Source organism: Plasmodium relictum (genome assembly GCF_900005765.1).
Source record: "Plasmodium relictum strain SGS1 genome assembly, chromosome: 12".
Classification (NCBI taxonomy): domain Eukaryota; phylum Apicomplexa; class Aconoidasida; order Haemosporida; family Plasmodiidae; genus Plasmodium; species Plasmodium relictum.
The window spans coordinates 2,315,465-2,336,374 of NC_041690.1; the positions used below are offsets into that span (position 1 = coordinate 2,315,465).

The window sequence follows — 20,910 nt, forward strand, 5'->3', positions numbered from 1 at the left end:
TCTATTCATATAAATATATGCAAAATAGTAAAATGAATAGAGATACAACTTTTTTATAAGCATCTTTTATTTTAAAAATATACTTTTTAAATTAATTTTTTTAATTCATATTCAAATTAAACAATATTTTAAAAAAAAACTTTGAAAAAATGAAAAAAATCCTATAAATAATTTTAGTGTAACTACCATATTATCACAATGAAATATATTCATCACACTTCTTTTTTTTCTTATTTAAGTATAGAATAATTATTTTTTAAAAAAATTAAATTTACTATTCTACATATTTTGTTCAAAAAAAAAATTTTGCAATTTTATAATACTATTCTAATTCATAATATTATAAGAAATACTGTAACTAAGGAAAATAAAAAAAAAAAAAAATATTCCAAATAAATAAAGTTAAAATAAAAATTAAAACATACTAAGGATTTATAAACAAAAAAAGAAAAATTATTCTTGTAGAAAGTAAATATAATATTCTATCATTTTTAGTGCAACTTTTTTTAAATTTTTTTCTTCATATTATAAGTATTCAGCTATTTTTTGTTCAAAAATATAAAATGCTTTTCTATTTATTATTAAATCATTTCAATTTTTTTTAAATTTGAAAAACATTTTTATAGTGTATATTTGAAATATTAAAGTTCTAAATGAATTTGAAAAATATCTCAAAAGAAAAAAAAAAATAATAATTTTTTATATATATTATTTGAATTAAGATTTTTTTCTATATATATATATATATATACATATATTTTATTTTATATTATTTTAGTTTCCATTATCAATTGTGACAGTTTGTCCGAGTGGTTAAGGAGGTTGACTCGAAATCAACTGGGCTCTGCCCGCACAGGTTCAAATCCTGTAACTGTCGGTTTTTGTTAATATTTGCAAGACTCTTACATAAATATAAGAAATTTAGAAAAATGTTTTTTAATTAATATTAAATGAATAATTATATTTATGTCTTTTTTTTTTTTTTTCTTTCTTTAAAATTAAAAAAGCCTTATTTTAGTTTATTCTGGCATGCAATTTATCGATGTAATATATTTTTTTCTCTTTTTTTGAATTAAATACTAAATTTTAAAAAATTGAATATTTACTTTATTACGATCTCTTTCAATTAAAGTAAAAATGATTTTAAGAATTATTCTAATGATAAGAAATGGTAAATGCTTATTTAATATCAATTCAAATATTAGATAAAATGTATTTTATATATTTAAATAAAAAATTAATTAAAAGATTAAATTATTTTTACCTCAATGCATGCTTACTCATTAGAATAAAGTTATTTTTTTATATTAGTAGTTTCATCATATCTTTTATATTCATAATAATTACATTCTTTTTTTTTTAACAGTTTATTCAAATGCACCAAAATATTATATTACAATGAAATAGCAATTTAATTTTTTTTCTTTATGAATTTATAAAACGTAAAATTGTATTTTCAAGAAATACTCAGCAAAGCTATTAAAACAGGACTAGAGTAATATGATTAATACATAGGGCATTTTTAAATAAAAAAGAAGAAAAATCTGTATATAAAATAAATATAAATACCTTGAAAAAGTATATAATATGTCAATCTATAGAAAAAGAAAAAGTTTCTAAAGGAATAAATAAAAAAAAAAATGAAGATGAAAATTATATAAAATATTATTTTATGCTCCGATTTTAATATGCTATTCAAAGAATATAAACTTTTTTTTTATTATAATAATATCTTTTTTATTATTTTGAGATGTTTCAAACATTTATAATAATATTTAAAAATTGTCTGAATTTTAATTAAATTTTATAAAAAAACAATAGAATATATTAAATAAATGAATTAAGATACTTCTAATATAAAATAAAAATATCTATATTAAATATATACTATTATATTAACATATAAATCAAAAGTAATAGTTTGTGTATATTAAGAAAAGAAATAATATATTTATTAGAAAAAGTGCATTAAAATCTCTTCCAACTTCAAACTTTTTTTTCTTTTAAATTTTTCATTTAAAAATTTTAACTCATAAAATATTCCTATATATACCATTACTTATTTGTTCGTTTGATTTACTTTATGCTTTATTGCGAAGTTCTTATGAAAAAAAAAATTTACAAATTTACATATAAACCTTTCTAAAAAAAAAAAAAAAGAAAGAATTTCGGAAATATAAACATAGTAAAAATGATTATAATTATTTCAGTTTTTTTTTTTTTTTCCATATTTTGAGAATTTTAAATCTCTAAACTAATATAAAACAATTAATTCTTATATTAATATTTTTATATTTAAAAAAAATAAAAACTCGTATTTTATTCATATTTACCTCACAAAAAAAAAAAGTTTTAGGAATACAAATAAAATTTAAAAAAAAAAGATTGCAATCTACATAAATGTTCCATTTTAAAAATAAAATATTGACATATGCATTAAAAATAAATTAGAAATAAGAGAAAAATAAGAATATTAAACATGTAAAGTAAACATATTAAATAAATTAAAAATAGAAATAATAAATAGGTTAAAATTAATTTAAAGTATGTTAAAAATAAATAGCAAATTTTTTAAAACAATGTATCTTAAAATTAAAAATAAAAAAATAACAAAAAAATACAAAAACAAAATATTAAGAGAGACTAAAAAAAAAAAAATATTACAAATAAAAATTCTCTACTCTTTCTTTCTTTTTACTTTATTTAATTCCCTTTTATGTTAATATTATAATATATTTTTTTTTCTGATACACAACCAATATATACTTTTGATATCTATATAATTAATGAGCATACATAAGCTGTTCTCTAATATAATTCATAAAAATATTCCTTATAATTATTTCAAGTAAATAAATATATATTATATATTTATTTATTTATTTGTTCTTGGAATAATAGTAAGTTTTATTTTATTTTTTTTTTTATATTGTTCTCTGCTTAAGCATTTTACTGTGTTTAAAATTCTGTTATATTCATGAAATAAGTTATCTTTTTTATTTTTATTATATAAATTAATTAAATTATTTATGCAATTTTCAGTTAATATTATTTATTATCTCTATTCATATTTATAATTTTTTTTGTGTTGGCATTCAATAAGAAAATAATAAATTATTATATCTCTTTTTATATTTTTTTAAACAAATTTTATCAGAATATTTATCATCACATGATTCTTCTTCCTTCTTTTTATTTTTATATTTCCTTTTTTTTTTATTTTCATTAAATGTATTTTGAGATATACAATCATCATATAATTTTGGAAATGTTTCTAATTTAGGAACATCTGATTTAATAAATTTAAGGTGGTCATAACTACATGTTTCTTCTGAAGTATTATTTTTATCATCGGAATAAATTAATTCTGCTGATATTTTTTTTATTTTATTGTTATTAATAAATAATAATTTTTTAGTTTCTATAATTATATTATTGTTAATAATTGCTTGTATAGGTATATTTGATGATTCTTGTTTTCTTTGTTGATTATAATTTTCTAATTCAGTATCTAAAGTTTTAAGAGTATTAGTTGAAAGATCAATACCATATTTATTAAAAATTATTTTACTAATTAAATTATTTTCTTTTGTAATTTCAACATTGCGTTCAATTAATGAACTGCATACTTTAGAATATATATCTGTTGTGTATAGATAAATACAGAAAAATGCACCAGGAACTGTGAAATCATAATTAGGATGAGGATTATAAGTGCCATCTTCAATAGATTTTTTATATTTCAAAAGAACACCATTTAATATTTTATCATTAATTGATACATCTACTTCATTTTCACTTTTTATTTTTTGAAAATCATATTTTATTTCAGGTATACTATTCCATTTATAATCTATAGATACACATAATTTTGAGAATTTATTAAGATAATAATTTATTTTCCTAAAACAATAACTTATTTGAGATGAATAATTTCTAATAATTTTATCTGCATCGTAATCAAAATATGTTGTAATTATAGAATATTTTTGTAATTTATCTACAAAATTACACAAAAGAGCATCAAATTTAAACAAAGTACAAACAAATGGATGTTTCACATCATAGTAGGAAATAAATCCATTTTTATATATATGTATATTTTTATATTTATCAATTATTTCATAAATATCTAATAATTCTATTTCTTCAATCAATTCACATATATCTATTATTGTTTCTCTTAAATCTAACCTTAATATTTTAGGTATATTTTTTTTTTCGCAATTATTCTTTTTACAAAATTGCTCAATAATGTGTAATCTAGACAATTCATAAATGGGGTTCTCATTTAATTCTTCAAAAGCAGCAACAATTTTTTTGCACATTGAAAAACTATACTCAGGAAATAGGTATTTAATTTTTTTTCCATAATAATAATAATTAGAAAATTGTTCAGATATTTGCACATCTTTTGCGTAACTATCTTTTAGTTTATACATAACAGTTTTTGTATAATTTATTAGGTGCATTATAGTATTGCATTCTTTATAACATATATTATCAATACAATTATTATTAAGTATTCCTTTAGAGATTTTAGCATTTTTTATATTATCTTTATTATAATAAATTGCATTGTCTCCTAATTTATTATCATTTTTTTGAGATATATAAAAGTTTTTCTGTTCGTATTTATTCAAGCATTCATCTTTAATATCTTTAAAACCAAGAAAAGTACCTTTTTTAATATAATTTTCGGATTCTAAATTATTTTTCTTAAAGGAGAAGTTTTCTTCAAATACTCTTATATTCTTTCTTGTCATATTTTTATTAGGATTCAATTCTTCATGCCATGTATTCTGTATATTACAATCTTCTTCTCTACTATATATATTAAAGTGGTGTGCTAAATCCATCTTATTTTGAGATATCATTGAACTTTTCCCTAAATTGTTGTTACTTAAATAACAATATTTTTTATTGGTTTTATTAATACTATGATCCAAAACATTCGTTATTATATTTTCTATTTCATTTGTAGTATTTTGCATTATTTCTTCGTTTTTCAATACAAAAGTATCATTATCATGAATTCCTGATTTATAATCAGTATAAGAAATTGAATTTTCCGAAATATTACTTATACTAGAAGATATTTCAATATTATCAATTCCTTTTTTACGTACAGCATATAACACTGACTCTTCTGTAGTATTACTTGAATTAGAAGAAATGTTATTTATTTCTTTTATAATTGAAACGGATTCTTGTAGTTCTATTGTTTCATATTCGTTTATATTTTTTAAATTTAGCATGGAATATATTACTTTGAAAAATATTTCATTATTAATTTCATCAGAAATGTTCTGAAAATTTTCAAAATTCTTAAGAAATAAATTTTTAACAAAGGATAGATTATCAATTATATTTTTTCTTTTAGTTTCATTTAATCTAATACAGTACGTATAATATTTTAAAAGGAAACTTACATCTGATATATGTTTAATAATTCTTTTACATATTGATACTTCGTTCTTCAACTTCTTAAAAAATAACTCAGATTCATGAGATATAAAAAAATGTAATTCAGAATAATGTAAAACGTTATCAGTTAAATCATTATTCATGCCAATTACTTTTTTTATATAAGTTTTGATATCTTTATTATTCATTAATAAGTTGAATATATAACAAATATTGTCATCAAGAATTTTAATAAAAGTCTCAGTGTATACAGGATTATCTTGCTTAGCTATTTCAATTCTCTCTTTTATATATAATTTTAGAAGATTTATAATTTTTTCTAATAGTTTATTTACTTTAGTAAAGTTACTATCCTTTTTCTTTTTCATGAGCATTATTTCCTTACTATAATTTTTCATTTCTTTATTTCTTTAAAATAAAAAGAGAATTATTTAAATAAAGGAAAATTATTATTTTATTATAAAATGAAATAACAAAAGGAATATAAATATAAACAAAATGTATGAATATAATAAATTTATTTTTTTATAAATTAAAAATTTTTTTTTTTCAATGTAAAGTTTTATTAATTTTGGTATATGTATATTTAATATTCTAATAATATAAAGAAGTTATATTAAACCTTAAAATATTGGCAATAAGAATTTAATAAAATTTATATAATATTATTATTTCTTTACTCTTAACCAATATTAATAGTTATAAAGTAATATTTATGCATCTATCACAACTTATATATATTTTTTCTAAAAAAAGAAATATCACAAAATAACATAAACATTAATATTATACATTAAACAAAATATACTTTTTCTTTTTTTTTTTTAAGAAATATATTACTGTAAAAATAAAATAAAATAATTAAATAAAAATGAATTAAATTTATAAAAAATTTCTAACAATTTCAATAAAAATATTCTAAGCATACACATGCTTTCAAATATTTTTTACGGATAAACTTATACGTGTACCACTATAATTATTTGTATGAAATATTAAATAAATGTTTTTACTTATCAATATATATATATATATATATATATAAAGATTTTTTTTATTAAAAAAAATAAATATTATAAAATATTCTATTCATTTATAAATTATTATCGTTTCAATATAATATAGTAAAAAAATTATATTGTTAGAATACCAACTTTTTTTTCTTAAAAATATAAAAATTATTTTATTTTTTATTTTAAATATTTAATTTGAATTTGCCATATATTGAATTAATAGAATTTTTTTTTTTTTCTTTAAATATGTTTGATTTGAATTTATTAAAAATTGAATTTATGAAATAATAATTTTTTTTTTTAAATTCACGTTATTATCTAATTGTATATGATCATGAAGCTGTAAATAAAAAATATAAAATAACAATTGAACATAAATTTTTAATATGCTCATGAAATTTAATATCAATTAAATAATTTTATTTTATAATTAAGCATTTTTAAAATATATTTTATTATATCTAAAGATAAATACAATAGCCTTAAAATATATTATCTGAAAATATGGAAAATTCTAAGTATGATTCCATTTTATGTTTTTTTTTTTTTTTATTATGATTCTTTATAAATATTAGGATTTTGCATGTTTTCTGGAAAATTTTTGAAAAAAATAGGAAATACATGCATATATATATGAACATTTTTAGCTACATGAAAAAGAAGAAAATAGCACATATTAACTAAAAGCTATTTTTCTATAATTTTTATTTTTTTAAAAAAAAGTGTGATGAAGAAAACACATTGATTTTATATAAACAAAAACTATCTTTTTATTTGTGTTTTATATCAATTTTTATCAGATAACGCTTAAATTATTCTATAAAGGAATATGCATGTATGTGTATTTATATATATGAATATTTTGTTGTTGTTTCTTTTATCTTTTTGAAAATATAAGAAAATTTTAAAGTCCTTTAATGCTTATTAAATATATTCGAATTATAAAGATGAACTGAATTATATGTATATATATATACCACTTTTAATTAATAATATATATTCTTTTATTTATTTTGTTTATTATTTTAAAAAAAAGTTTTTAGAATATTTTTACATTTACAACTAAGATATAATTATTAAAACTTTTATTTTACAATAAAATTCTTACCCTTTAAAAAATCCTATGCATAAGAATAAATAAATTAGTTATAAATTAATATTCAATTTTTAAGTGCATTTAAAATTTTTATTCATACACAAGCTGCACTTACGAAATCGTTTACTTTTTTCACTTTTCACTTTTTAAAATATGCTCATACATTTACTTATATATAAATAAACCATTATTTAATTAAACTTTATATTAAATATTTTTTAATTTCATCTAATTCATTAATAATTATATTACATACTTTTTACTTTTTCATTAAATGCATGAGAAAAATAGAAATTGTTTTTAATGCGAACTATTTATATTTTATATAATTTCACTGAAAAATACTAAATATCTTTGAATAGTATGAAAGTAATCATATTTGCTATTTCATTATGTATTTATATAAAGTTCGATTCATAAATTAAAAAAAAGTATGTATTAATCTTTTTTTTTATGAAGTTTATTTTTTAAAACTTAAAATTTCTTATTTCCTATTTAAATAATTTTTAATATAATTCATATTTTATTCAAAATAAAATTTATTAATTTTAAATTTAAAATATATATAATATAAAGAAAAAACACGTCCTGCTTATTGAAAAAAAAAAATCAAAATTTTGCCATTGGCATTTTATAAAGAACTAGAAAAAATCAAAATGAAATTTAGAAAAGATTAATTTATATTACTGTAAAAAATAGAATATAAAATTTTATTGAATAATTTATTTTTTACATTTGTTTATACAAATTTTTTGAATTTCAAAGGTTTTACTTTAAGATACTATATTTGATTATATTATATAAGCATGTCCAATTTGCATACATATATATAAACTTACTATCAATAAGAATAAATAAAAATTTTAAGTTTTTTAATAATAAATAATTAACATATACTTTAATAATTCTTTAATTACCCTTTTTATTTTAATGAAATGTATCATTTTTTAATTAATTTTATAATTTGGAAATATAAACTAATATTATAGACACATATTTATGACATAATCATTGTTCTTTAATAGTTTTTCTTTTTCTTTCTCTCTATATAAATTATTTAATATACTTTATATATTAATAATTTTTTTTATTTTTAAAACATGTATATATTTACGTTAAAATTACGTGAAAGTATTTATACATAATATATAAATTCTTTAGAGTTATCAAAATAAAATATACTATTTCCTAATTACATGATATAAAAAGTAATACTTCATTTTAAGAAAAGTATTCAATATAACTCAACATAATTACGTAAAAATTAGAGAGAGGGGAAATTGTAAATTTAAATAAACATGCTTATTTTATTTCATAGGGCAAATTTTTTTTAATGTTTATTAAAGATTTTAATGTTGTATTAAAGTAATTTAATTCCATGCTATTTAAAATATTTTCAAAGGATAACATTCAGTAATAACTTCAAAAGTAATAGCCTTTAATTTTAAATAGTCAAATATAAAATATATATTAACGAGACATTAAGTACAAAAATTATAGGTAATAGTACTTTATCATTTTTATAAAAAAATTTTATTAACAATAAAAATTTTTGATAATTTTGTAATATATATATATATACATTTAACTGATATTTTTTAGTAAAGCTTAATATATGTTTAAAATGAAAAAACTTTTATTTTGAAAATAAATCCTTTAAATTATTTTTAATTTGGAAATTAAAAATGCATATAAACTTGTTTTATTTTTATTAAGAGTAAATAAAATTAAAAAGAATAAATTTAATTTTTATTTTCAATAAAAAATAATAATATTCTAAATTTTCATGATATTTTACAAATTTTTATTAAATATTTATTAAAAGAAATACACTAAAGAGAATAAAAGAAAAATTATTCCAAAAAAATAAAGTACAACTTATGTTAATTCAGCACACTATGTATATATATATATATATATATATATATATATATATATATAATACATTTTAATTATTTACTAATGTTTTTTCTTTTAAATGCATTAATTTTTCTCTTTATTTGTATTACATAAGATAAAATAAATTGTTTTATTATAAAATGAAATTTATTCAAAAAAAAAAAAAAAATGAGCATTTAATAATAAATAGTAAATTTTAGAACATAAAAATTAAATTTCTCTAAAATTTATCTTCGTATTTAACTATATCACATATTAAAAAGTGTTAAAAATATATACATTTTTTTTTTTTTCCCTTATAATCTTATATTTTATTTATTATAAAAAATAAAACATTTATTAAAAGGGATTTTGATTATAATTTTTTTTTTATGTTATATTTTTAAAGTATTCCACTAGAAAAATTAATTTTTTTTAAAATGTGATATCATATCGAAAAATATATAAAGTTTTGAATACCAATTATATTTTTTTGTGCAATATTATTTATATTGAAATTATTTTTGCATTTTTATTTTGATTGCTTCTATATAAAATGAACTATACTACTTGTAAAAATCATATATTTTATTATTTTAATTTAACAAAAATATAAATGTCATAAATTTAATTTTACTACAAGCGCATATTATTTTATTTTCAAATTTATATATATTTTTTGCTTTAAATTTCTGATTTTATCTATATTTATAATCATAAAAATAAATTAAATCAAATTATTTAATTCATATGTATATTGTCCTGCTTCTGCACATAAAAAGCTTTTTTTTAATTCTATGTTATTTTGGTAAAATAATTTTATTTAATAATTATATTAATTTATTAAAAGATAAAAAATAGATACTACTATATAATAATAATATTATTTTATTTAATTTATTATTAGAAATTTTTTTATGTGTATCTTGAATGAAAAACAAAAGAAATGCATACATGTTTTCTTTTTACTTGCGAATAAATTAGAAGTAAATCTAAAACAAAAAATTAAAAATTACGCAAGGAAAGGGATTCTAGAAAAAAATATTTCAAAAATTAATTTCCTAAATCTTATTATATTCATTTATACTAATCCATTGTAAAAAAAAATATAATTTCTTTAATCAAGCAATAACATATTTAAGCACTTTTTTTTTTAAGTTAATGATAATTCAACTATTTCGTCAAAATACTCATTTCTTATTCATTACTAATGTATATATATATATATACACCTTATTTTATCTTTTAGTAAATTTTCTTTTTTCATTTTTTAATTTATCGTAATTATTTTAATGAATACTAAAAGCATAGCTTAATGAATTCCTTGTATCTAATAAATGAATTATAGTGAATGCTTTTTTTCTATTTTTTATTATTAATGTATAAAATAAAATATAAATAGTCATATTTAACAATATCTTATTATTGCGCGAATTTAAATAAAGAAAAATGTACTTCATATATGAAGAAAAATATATATAAAAAAATTTAGATATTCTAGTATAGAATTTTCCATTTTAATATATCAATAGACCTAATTTTTTTTTTCTTTTTATCAGGTGAAAAATATATATTCACATTAGTATATTAAAAAGTAAAGATTATACAGAATTTTGTTTATATAAGTTTTTTTAAGAATTTTTAAAATATCTATAAATATTTCATATTAACATACTTGTTTATTTGCTCATTTTCTTTTTTTTTATACTTATATAAATAGCTTTCATATATCAGTAGTTTTAATTAAATAAATGTACTTACGAGAAAAAAGAAATATTAATATATGCACAATAATACGAAAATTTTTATTATTCTCTATAGAAGTATAAGTTACACATATGTATATATATGTTTGTAGATTTTCATATATGAGATACTGCTTATAAACCAAAAGTTTTTATATATTTAGATAAAATTATTTTTATTAAAGATTAATGTATAGTATATAAATATATACTAGTTTTTTTTTTTTTTTTTTTACAACATAAATATTAATAAAAATGTTATAAAAGTAAATGTGTATTTTTTTTTTTTTTATTTAATTTTTAGTGTAAACTTGCCTTTTTCGAGTCACATAAAAAGTACATAAAAATAAAAAGTGCACATACATTTTTTAGTTAAGTACAATTAAATATTATAAATCTAATTATTAAATTCATTTATTTTTTTTTTTTCACTGAATAATTTTAATTTATGACTATGTGATTGTTAATTATTGTTTATAAAAGTTTAAAAAAAAAAATGTATTCAAATACGCATTTTACGTAGACATAACTATATAATTAAATAAAAATAAATTCATATATATATATATATATAATTACTTAAATAATTTAATAATATCAATTTAAATATATTTATTATACATTTATAAAAATATAATAGTTTGAATAAAAAATAGAATATTATAATATTAATAAAGAACATGTAATCTAGATAATTAAATATAAATTATGCAATTTTTTTTTTTGGGGGGGGGGGAAATTAAAAAAAAAAAATATGCTTATATTAAATTTTTTAGAAGTGATTAAAAAAAAAATAATAGAATAAATAAATTAACTGCGTATTTTTTAAATTATTACACTAATATTATCTTCTTTTTTTTTTTTTTTCTATAAATAAAATTGATCATTGAATATATGAATACTCATGTATTCATATTATTTATTTTTGCTCATAGATATGCATGTTTTACATTTGCATACAGGATACAATGACATTATTTTTGCATACTTATTTTTATATATTATATCATAATTAAATTTTTTTCAATATAATAAATTAATTTGTTATACTTTTCATACAAATATATCTATACCTATATATATATATTTACATTGAGTTGTATTATTTTATTATTTTTTTTTTTTTTTTTTTGCTTATTTTTATTTGTATACATATATATATATATATATATATATATATATATATATATATATATATATATATATATATTATACATTATATATATTTTTTTTTCTTTCATACATTTTACTTTCTACATATTTTTTTATTATTTATTTATCTTTTTTAATTTAAAAATAATAATGAAGATACATATTTTTTTTATTAATTTTAAAGAAATACTATTTTATTTAATGCAGTAACAATAAATATATGATTTTTTAATGCATTCTTTTTTTTTTTCTAGTACTGTTTAGTTTTTTTTTTTTTTCGTAAGAAATATATACATGTATTTAATATATTTATAAATTTATTTTATTTAGTAATTATAAGAGATTTTGTTATATAATTTTTTTTTCTTCTGTAAGTTATGAAAAGAACTATTTTCTTTTTAAATAGACATTGCTTTTAAGAAGAAAAAAGAAGAAAATACATAAATACATTTATGTGAAAGTATCATATTACATAATGATAAATGAACATTAGAAAAAAAATATTTGCTTTGTAATTTAATTTTTATTTACTCAATTATTTGTGTCAAACTACTATAGTTTTATTTTTAAATTCTATAACGTTTCTTTAATTTTTTTTTCTTTTTTCTTTTTTTTTGAATTTTTGAATTCCCTTTTTTTTTTTAATTATATAATATATAGAGTTCTATTGTTAGCATTTTAAGATTTTTACGATAATATCAACTTGTTTTATATTTGAACCCATAAAATTTTATATTAAGCAAATAAAAATAACAAAACAAAAAAGAAGCAATACGAAAAAATATCATAATCATTTATTTAGTTTTTATATATAAGTATGTAACCATTTGAGTTAACATGTATATAAGTTCATATACATATGCATCTTTATTTTTATTTTTTTTTTTATTTTTCTTTTAATCTTTTTATTCTTTTTTATTTATTTTTTTTTAATTTATAAACTATAGCATATTTTAACTTCTGTTGGAGATCAAAGAAGATTTTTTGTAGACGCATCAATTAAACTAAAATATTAATTTATTATTTATATCATAATTATTATTGCATTAATTATTATTATTATAATTATTATTAGTATTTACATAATTATAATTATTATTACATTAGTTATTATCATTATACTATGTCTACCTTTATCATATTCATTACAGTTATTTTTATTATTATTACATATTAATATTATTTATGTACTAAAAGGAAAAAAAAAAAAAAATACATTTCTAAAATAATTTAAAAACATATAGGTAAGGATTAATTAAAAAAGCCTACCATTACATTTTTAAGATAAAGTATACAAAAAATTACAGTTTTTTTTTTTTTAAATTAAGAAGTTTGATTTAAATTAAACATAGTAATTTGACGATAAATTAAATAAATTTTTATATTAACAAATGTAACTGCAAATGAAGCCTGTAAAAAATTATCTTACTTATTAATATGGTTGTTAAAATTGATTCATATAATTAAGACACACAAAATTATAATTTTTTATTTTATTTATTTTTTTAAATAAAATAATATTTGAAAAAATAACAACAAAAAAAAGTTTACTAAAGAAAATAATATTTCCAATGTAAAATCAATTAAAATTATTGTATTTATTCTATTTCATTTTATATTTCTCTTCATTTTATTTTATTATATTTTTTTTTTTTTCTACATTAATTTTTTTTTCATATATATATGCACACATATCTACAACTTCATTTTTTTTTATTTCAATTTCCATTAATTGTGCATATTTATACATTTTTTAAAAAGATCTTTATTTAAATGAAAATTATGAAAAATTATTTGTAGATTAAAAAAAGAAAAAAAAATGTAAAAGGAAAAATAAAGAGAGTAGTAATTCATACTTATATAAAAATGAAACAAAATATTAATTTTGATAATAATATGAATTTAAGTATCGGAAAGATAGATTTTAACAATATTTATGTTGATATATTAAATATCCAAGAAACATTAGTAAGTCATATTCAAAATATTGTTACTCATGTTTACAAATTAATAGAAAAAGCAATATATACAAATATTGAAAAAAGAGAATTATTAAGAGATAAATATGACGTTAATTTCCTAAATGATGCAAATAAAAAAAAAATGACAAATGATTCAATTGATATTAAGGATACAGATGAAGATGTAGAGAAACACGAAATAAATGTATGTGTAAATGATTTAATTGTTGAAAGTAAATTTGTTAAAAATAATGAAAATCATAATTTAAATAAGGAAGAGGATATAAATAGTGAAGAAAAGTTTCAATTTCCAATAGAAAATTCACAACAAAATGTAAATATTCCTCATGAAATACATAACTATGAAGACAAAAATATAACAGGAAATAATAAAAATAATGATGATGACAATATAAAAAAAATTATTTTAAATAATAATATTCATGATATAAAAACAATTATTTCAGACGAAAATAAAAATAATTTAAATGGATATAATAATAACAATAGTAAAAATATTTTAAATGAATTGGATGATAATATAAAAATAAATAATGTAAATAAAGGTCATAGTGATATAAATAAAAGTATTTCAAATGAAATAAATTATGGTATAAAAAAAAATAACTTAAATGAGAATAGCGATCACAAAAAAAAATGTATTTTAAATGTAGACAATTATTTGGTGAATAAAAATATTGATAATATACTAAATGAAAATAAGTTAAAACTAAAAAAGCACATTGCTTTATTAGAATTAATAAAATATGTTATTCTATATTCTTATTATTCAAGTAATGAAAAAAAAGAAATAAAAAGTGATATAAATAAAAAAGAAAATATCAACAAAAAATTTTTGGCTGAAAGCTATATTAACAAACTAAAAGGAAACATAGAAATTTTAAAATTTGATTTAAATAATGATATATCAAATTATAATTTTTGCAACTTTGACTTATCAAATGTAAAAATTAAATATATAAATATAATTAATTATTATATGGAATTATTATCACCTTTTAATAAATTTTATGATGAAAAAAATAAAGATAATAAAGAAGATGAAAAAAATTTGAAAGTAATAAGAAGAAAATTAGATGAAATAATATTAAATTATGATTATATTATTGACGAAATTTTAAAAAAAAATAATTTTAGTGAATTATCAGAAGAATATTTAAGCAATTTAAAAAAACAAATTATACAAGGAAATTTTCCAGAAAATAATAAAAGTGGTAGTAATATAAAAAATGAATATATAAATAATATGTATATTTCCAGTAAAAGTGAAACAATAGAAGACAAAAAATTATCAAGCAAAATTAAAAATATTTCAAATAATTTATTAAATAATGAAAATAATAGTATTTTAAGTAAAAATATATTTTTTAATGGTTTCCCATATGCTTTTAAGAATATAAATGAAAATTTAAATAACAATTTTTTATATAAAATGAATATATTTAATAATCATAATATAAATGACATAAATTTTGATTATCTTAATAAAGCAAACATAAAAACGATAAATTCATTAAAGAAAAAAAATAGCATTAATAAAAATATAGAAAATATATATACTCAATATGTTAATTATAATTCTGTTCCCATTAAAAATATAAGTAATGTAAAAGAATTATATAAAAATAATTTAAATTATAAAAATTTGAGTGACTTGAATAAAACGAATTTAATTAATTTAAATTTGTCAGATATTAAAAATTTCAATGCAATTAGAGGCAATTCATGTGAAAATATAAATAATGAGGATAAAAATTTAAAAGATCAAGAACAAATCAATTATGATATATGCAGTGGTGGTATTACAAACAACAAAAAAAATTTTAAATCTCAACAAATAAATGATTTAAATAATAAGAATGATTTTATTCCACTTAATAGCACTAACGGTATGATTAAGGAATATATATGCAAATGCAATAATAATAATTCAAGAAACGACTCAAAAAATGAAAATGAAGAGATATTACATTATAATTGTAATAATGAAAATTTAAAAAATTTTGAAATAAAAAACCAAATTATTGATAACAATAAGGTTTCATGCATGGAGAAGAATAATATAAACAATATGGTTAGTGATTACAAAAATAACAATAAAAAAAATAATGAAATCACAAAAAACAATGTGATTAATGAACATGGTTTATTTTCAATTAAGGAACCAGCAAATTTTAACAAAAATAATAAAAATTGTGATTTTTTATTTTACGAAGAATCTAATATAAAAAATGACGAAACTAAATTAAAATATAACGATAAAAATAAAACAATAGGAATAAATGAAAACAAAGTAAATAATATAGATGAAAAAATAAATATTAGCAGTAAAGAAAATTGCTTAAACGAAAAGCTCATAAATGGTAAAGAAAATAAGATACATGAATATGTGTTTAATAAAAATGAGTTAAATCATAAAATTGATAAATTAAATAGAAAAACAGAACATAAATCCAATGAAGCTACTGTAGAAGAAATTAACTATAATGGAAACAACAATTTTAAAGATCAATCAAGTTTTAATGAAAAATATAATTTTAATGATGTTGAAAATTATAACAATATATATGTATCAAGTAATAATATGTGTCAACTAAATTCTTATAACAATGAAGATATCCATGTATATAGTAAGAATATATCCATTAACACTTCAAAAAAAAACATTAATAATGAAATACAAAACTATAATAAAATTCACGATACAAATGTTAAAAGCATGAACTCTATGTCATTAAATCAAGAGCATGCTATTTCATTATTGGAATCAAAAGATAATTATAAAAATAATAAAAAATTTGAAACTATTCAACTTGATCATAGTAATAATAGTAATGATACAAGTAACAAAAATAATTACAATAATAATGCTGATAACGATAATAACAATAATAATATCAATAATGATTATGATAGTAATAACAACAATAATAATAGTAATAATAATGATAATAGTAATAATAGTAACAGTAGCAATAATAATAATAATTATAATAGAAATAATAGTAATAGCAATAATAACAATAGCAACACGAACAATAACAATAGTAATAATAATAAAGACAACAACAACAACAATAATAATAATAATAATAGAAACAATAGTAACCATAACGATGACAATAATGACGATAACAATAATAATAACAGTAATAGTACCAATAACAACAATAATGAAGATGATAACAATAACGATAGTAATGATAATGATAATAATTATGATGAAAAAGAGGATATGGATAAGAAAAATAGTGGTGCTGAAATTAATAACAGTATTTTTAAAAATAATATTATTAACTCTTTAAATAACAAATTTAATTTAGACAAAGATAACTTACATAATCCTTACAATAGTTTAATAGGAAATATAAATGAGGATGAAAATATAATAAATATAGACGAAGTTGTAGAGATAGAAGAAAAAATAAAGAATTTTTTAGAAGATACTAATTTAATAGAGAAAAATAAAAATAATATTAAGGAGTATACAAACACAAATGAATTTAATGACTGCAATGAAAATTTAGTAAATAATGATTTAAATAATTTATATAATTTTTATAATAATATAAATAGTAAATCGATGAGTACAAACATAGATATAATGAATAATGAAAATTTTGAAAAAATGATATCGAATGATTCTTTAAACACATTTGAAAACATAAATAAGGACATAATTGATTTAAACATAAATAATAATTTAAAAAATTATAATAATGATATAATGAATAATGAAATATACTCTTCATATTTTGATATTTATAGTAATTTTAATGAAAAAAATGGAATAAATAATAATCTAAATGATTTTGATAAAAGTAATATAGAATATGATTTGATGAATTTTGCTAATAATACATATATTGATATTCATAAAATTCTTCAAAATAATGATATATTAAAAAATGAATTTACAAATATAGAAGAATCATTTAAACTATTTCCTAACTTTCTACATAATAAAAAAATAAAGTCAAAACATCCTAATGAAGATATGCTTGAAATGTATAATAATTATAAAAATATGTTAAATTCAGAAGGCATTATGAGAAATGAAGATATAAATCAATTAAGTGAAGAATTTTTTTTTAATCACAATCTTCATAATAATATTGCACCTAACACTTTAACTAATAATATGATTAATAATGATTTTGATAATAATATAAATAAAATTCTAGATATAATGAATACAAATAATGATATTCATCAAAATAATATGAATAATTTTTCAATAAATGAAGATAGCTACAATGATAAAAAAAATGAAAATACCAATTTTTCTTATAATATGAACAATTATACAACAGATATGTATAAAAAATCAAAAGATAAAAAAAGAAAAATTAGTTGTATTAGCAACAACGATGTATTTCCTGATGGATCTAAGATAGAAAATATTTTAGAAAATTCTCACGCAAAAAAATGCTATAAAAATAGTGAAGATAAAAAAAAAAAGTATCAAAAGATAGATATAAGAACATTAAATAAAAACGTTCAAAAAAATAAAGAAATATGTACTAATTGCTATATTCACTATGATAATTTTAAATCAAGTTATATTCTAACATTTATAAACAGAAAACAAAAAAAACAAAGAAAAATATTTCCAGTTGAACCTAATGAAAAGGATGAAGCTTATATAATTCAAATTATGAAATATATAGAAAAATTAAAAGATCAAGATAAAATATATGGTGTTACAAAAAATGAAGAAATTGAAGGGTTGAAGTCGAATCAAATAAATTTAAATAAAAATGAAGATTTTTTTGATATTAATAATTTAGATAATATGAATAATAAGGTGGATTATATTGATAAAAATTACTTTTTAAATAATAAACCTATGGTTAACGAGTGCATAGATAATAACTTAGCAAACAATAATGAAATCAATACAAATAATGTTATTGCACTAAATAATAAGATGAATAATTTTATAAGTCCTTTTAATGATCAGTTGTATCTTTCTTCTAATAATATAAATTATATGCATGGAAATATATCTTCTCAAAATAATATAAATAATACAAATTGCCTAAACAACATGAATCCTAATATTCCAGAGCATTTAAATATTTACAATGATGGGAATATACCTTCTAATGTTGATTTCATGAATTTTCATTTGTTAAATGATACAAACAATTTTGAGAATTTTAATTTAATTAACACTAGTACAAATAACAATCAAAATTTAAATATGTTTTACATAAATGAAAAAAAAAATAACTTAGTAAAATCAATTAATGATAATTATTTAGATGAAGTTAATATGATGGATAATATGAATAATAATAATTATAATTCATTTCCGAGCGATCTATGTGAGAATATTTTGATTAACAATATGAAAAATATTATTTACCCATGCGAAAATAACATTAATACAATGAAGTCATTAAAGAACAATCATATTAATGAAAATGATGAAATAAATTCAATTAATATTCTAAGTAATATTAATATTTCAAATTTTCCTAATATATCTACTAACAATGAAAGTGAAATAATGCAAAAGTATAATTCTATTATGAATGAATATGACAGAAATGCTTTAAATAATTCAAATTATAGTGAAAATAGTTTAGAAAAAAATATTTCAGAAGAAAATAGTATGAGAAATAACGTATAAAGAAAAAAAAAGTAAATATAAAAAAAAAAAAAAAGTATATAAAAGAAATAGGATAAGAAAAATTCCTCAATAATTATAATGTGATGAAATAAAATGAAGAAATATAATAGAATAGAAATTATATATGAGATAAATGAAAAAGATATTATAATAGACTATATATCTTTTTTTTTTTTTGCGACATTTTTTAAAAATTGAAAAAAAAAAAAAAGAAAAAGAAATTAAATTAAATTAAATTAAATTAAAATTTTGAATATATTGAATATTTATTATGTCTTTGTTTTAGTAAAATAACTTTCATCTTTATAATGAAGAAAAAAAAAAAACTCTTAAAATTTTGATCAGAAAAAAAATTTTAAATTCTCATAATTTTCTCTCTTTTATATATAAAATCATAAAGAGTTTACACATTTGATAATTTTAACTTTGTTATAATTGTATATTGAAAAAGTATAAAAAAAAAAATTATTTTAAAAATTAAATAAGCTTTCTGAAATAAAGTTAAAATTATGCAAATAAGAGCTAGTATATTAGTTCACAAAAATAAAATTATTCGAGGCAAAAAATTAAAAAATGAAAGAAAAAAAAAAGAATATGTATTTTTATACCTTTAAATATAATTGTTAAAAATACAATAATATATTTTATTCTTTGAAGTATTTAGCATATTAATAAAATAAAACGGAATTGTTTGTAAAATTTACAATAAGTTTTTGGTTATATATATAATTTTTATTTTAATTTTTATAGAAGTATATATAAGTTGCCATAAATGAATAATAGATCAATTCTACATATAAATTCATAGAATGTACTACGAATATATTAAATGAAAAAAAAAAAGAGAAAAGAAGACCATTTTTTATTAGAAGAATTTTTGTTAAGAAACAAAAAAATACAGTAAATAATAATTTAAATAAAATATAATAAATATACATGTATATTTTTAGTAGTTTTAGTTTTTAACTCAGTATAAAAT

At 16.5% G+C, this 20,910-nt stretch overlaps 2 protein-coding genes and 1 non-coding gene across 3 annotated transcripts; 2 read left to right on the plus strand and 1 right to left on the minus strand.

The window, feature by feature from the left end:
- Nucleotides 1-795: 795 nt before the first annotated feature.
- Nucleotides 796-877, plus strand: PRELSG_1260300. Its single transcript has one exon. It is a non-coding gene; the product is annotated as a tRNA-Ser (tRNA).
- A 2,218-nt stretch (nucleotides 878-3,095) lies between these two features.
- PRELSG_1260400 (hypothetical protein) lies at nucleotides 3,096-5,825 on the minus strand (the record flags this gene model as incomplete). Its single annotated transcript, XM_028678418.1, has 1 exon — nucleotides 3,096-5,825. The coding sequence occupies one exon, from the start codon at nucleotides 5,823-5,825 to the stop codon at nucleotides 3,096-3,098; it is 2,730 nt and encodes a 909-aa protein (XP_028534710.1).
- An 8,382-nt stretch (nucleotides 5,826-14,207) lies between these two features.
- On the plus strand, nucleotides 14,208-19,931 carry PRELSG_1260500 (conserved Plasmodium protein, unknown function; the record flags this gene model as incomplete). The annotated part of the gene is made up of 1 exon (XM_028678419.1): nucleotides 14,208-19,931. The coding sequence occupies one exon, from the start codon at nucleotides 14,208-14,210 to the stop codon at nucleotides 19,929-19,931; it is 5,724 nt and encodes a 1,907-aa protein (XP_028534711.1).
- Nucleotides 19,932-20,910: the final 979 nt, after the last annotated feature.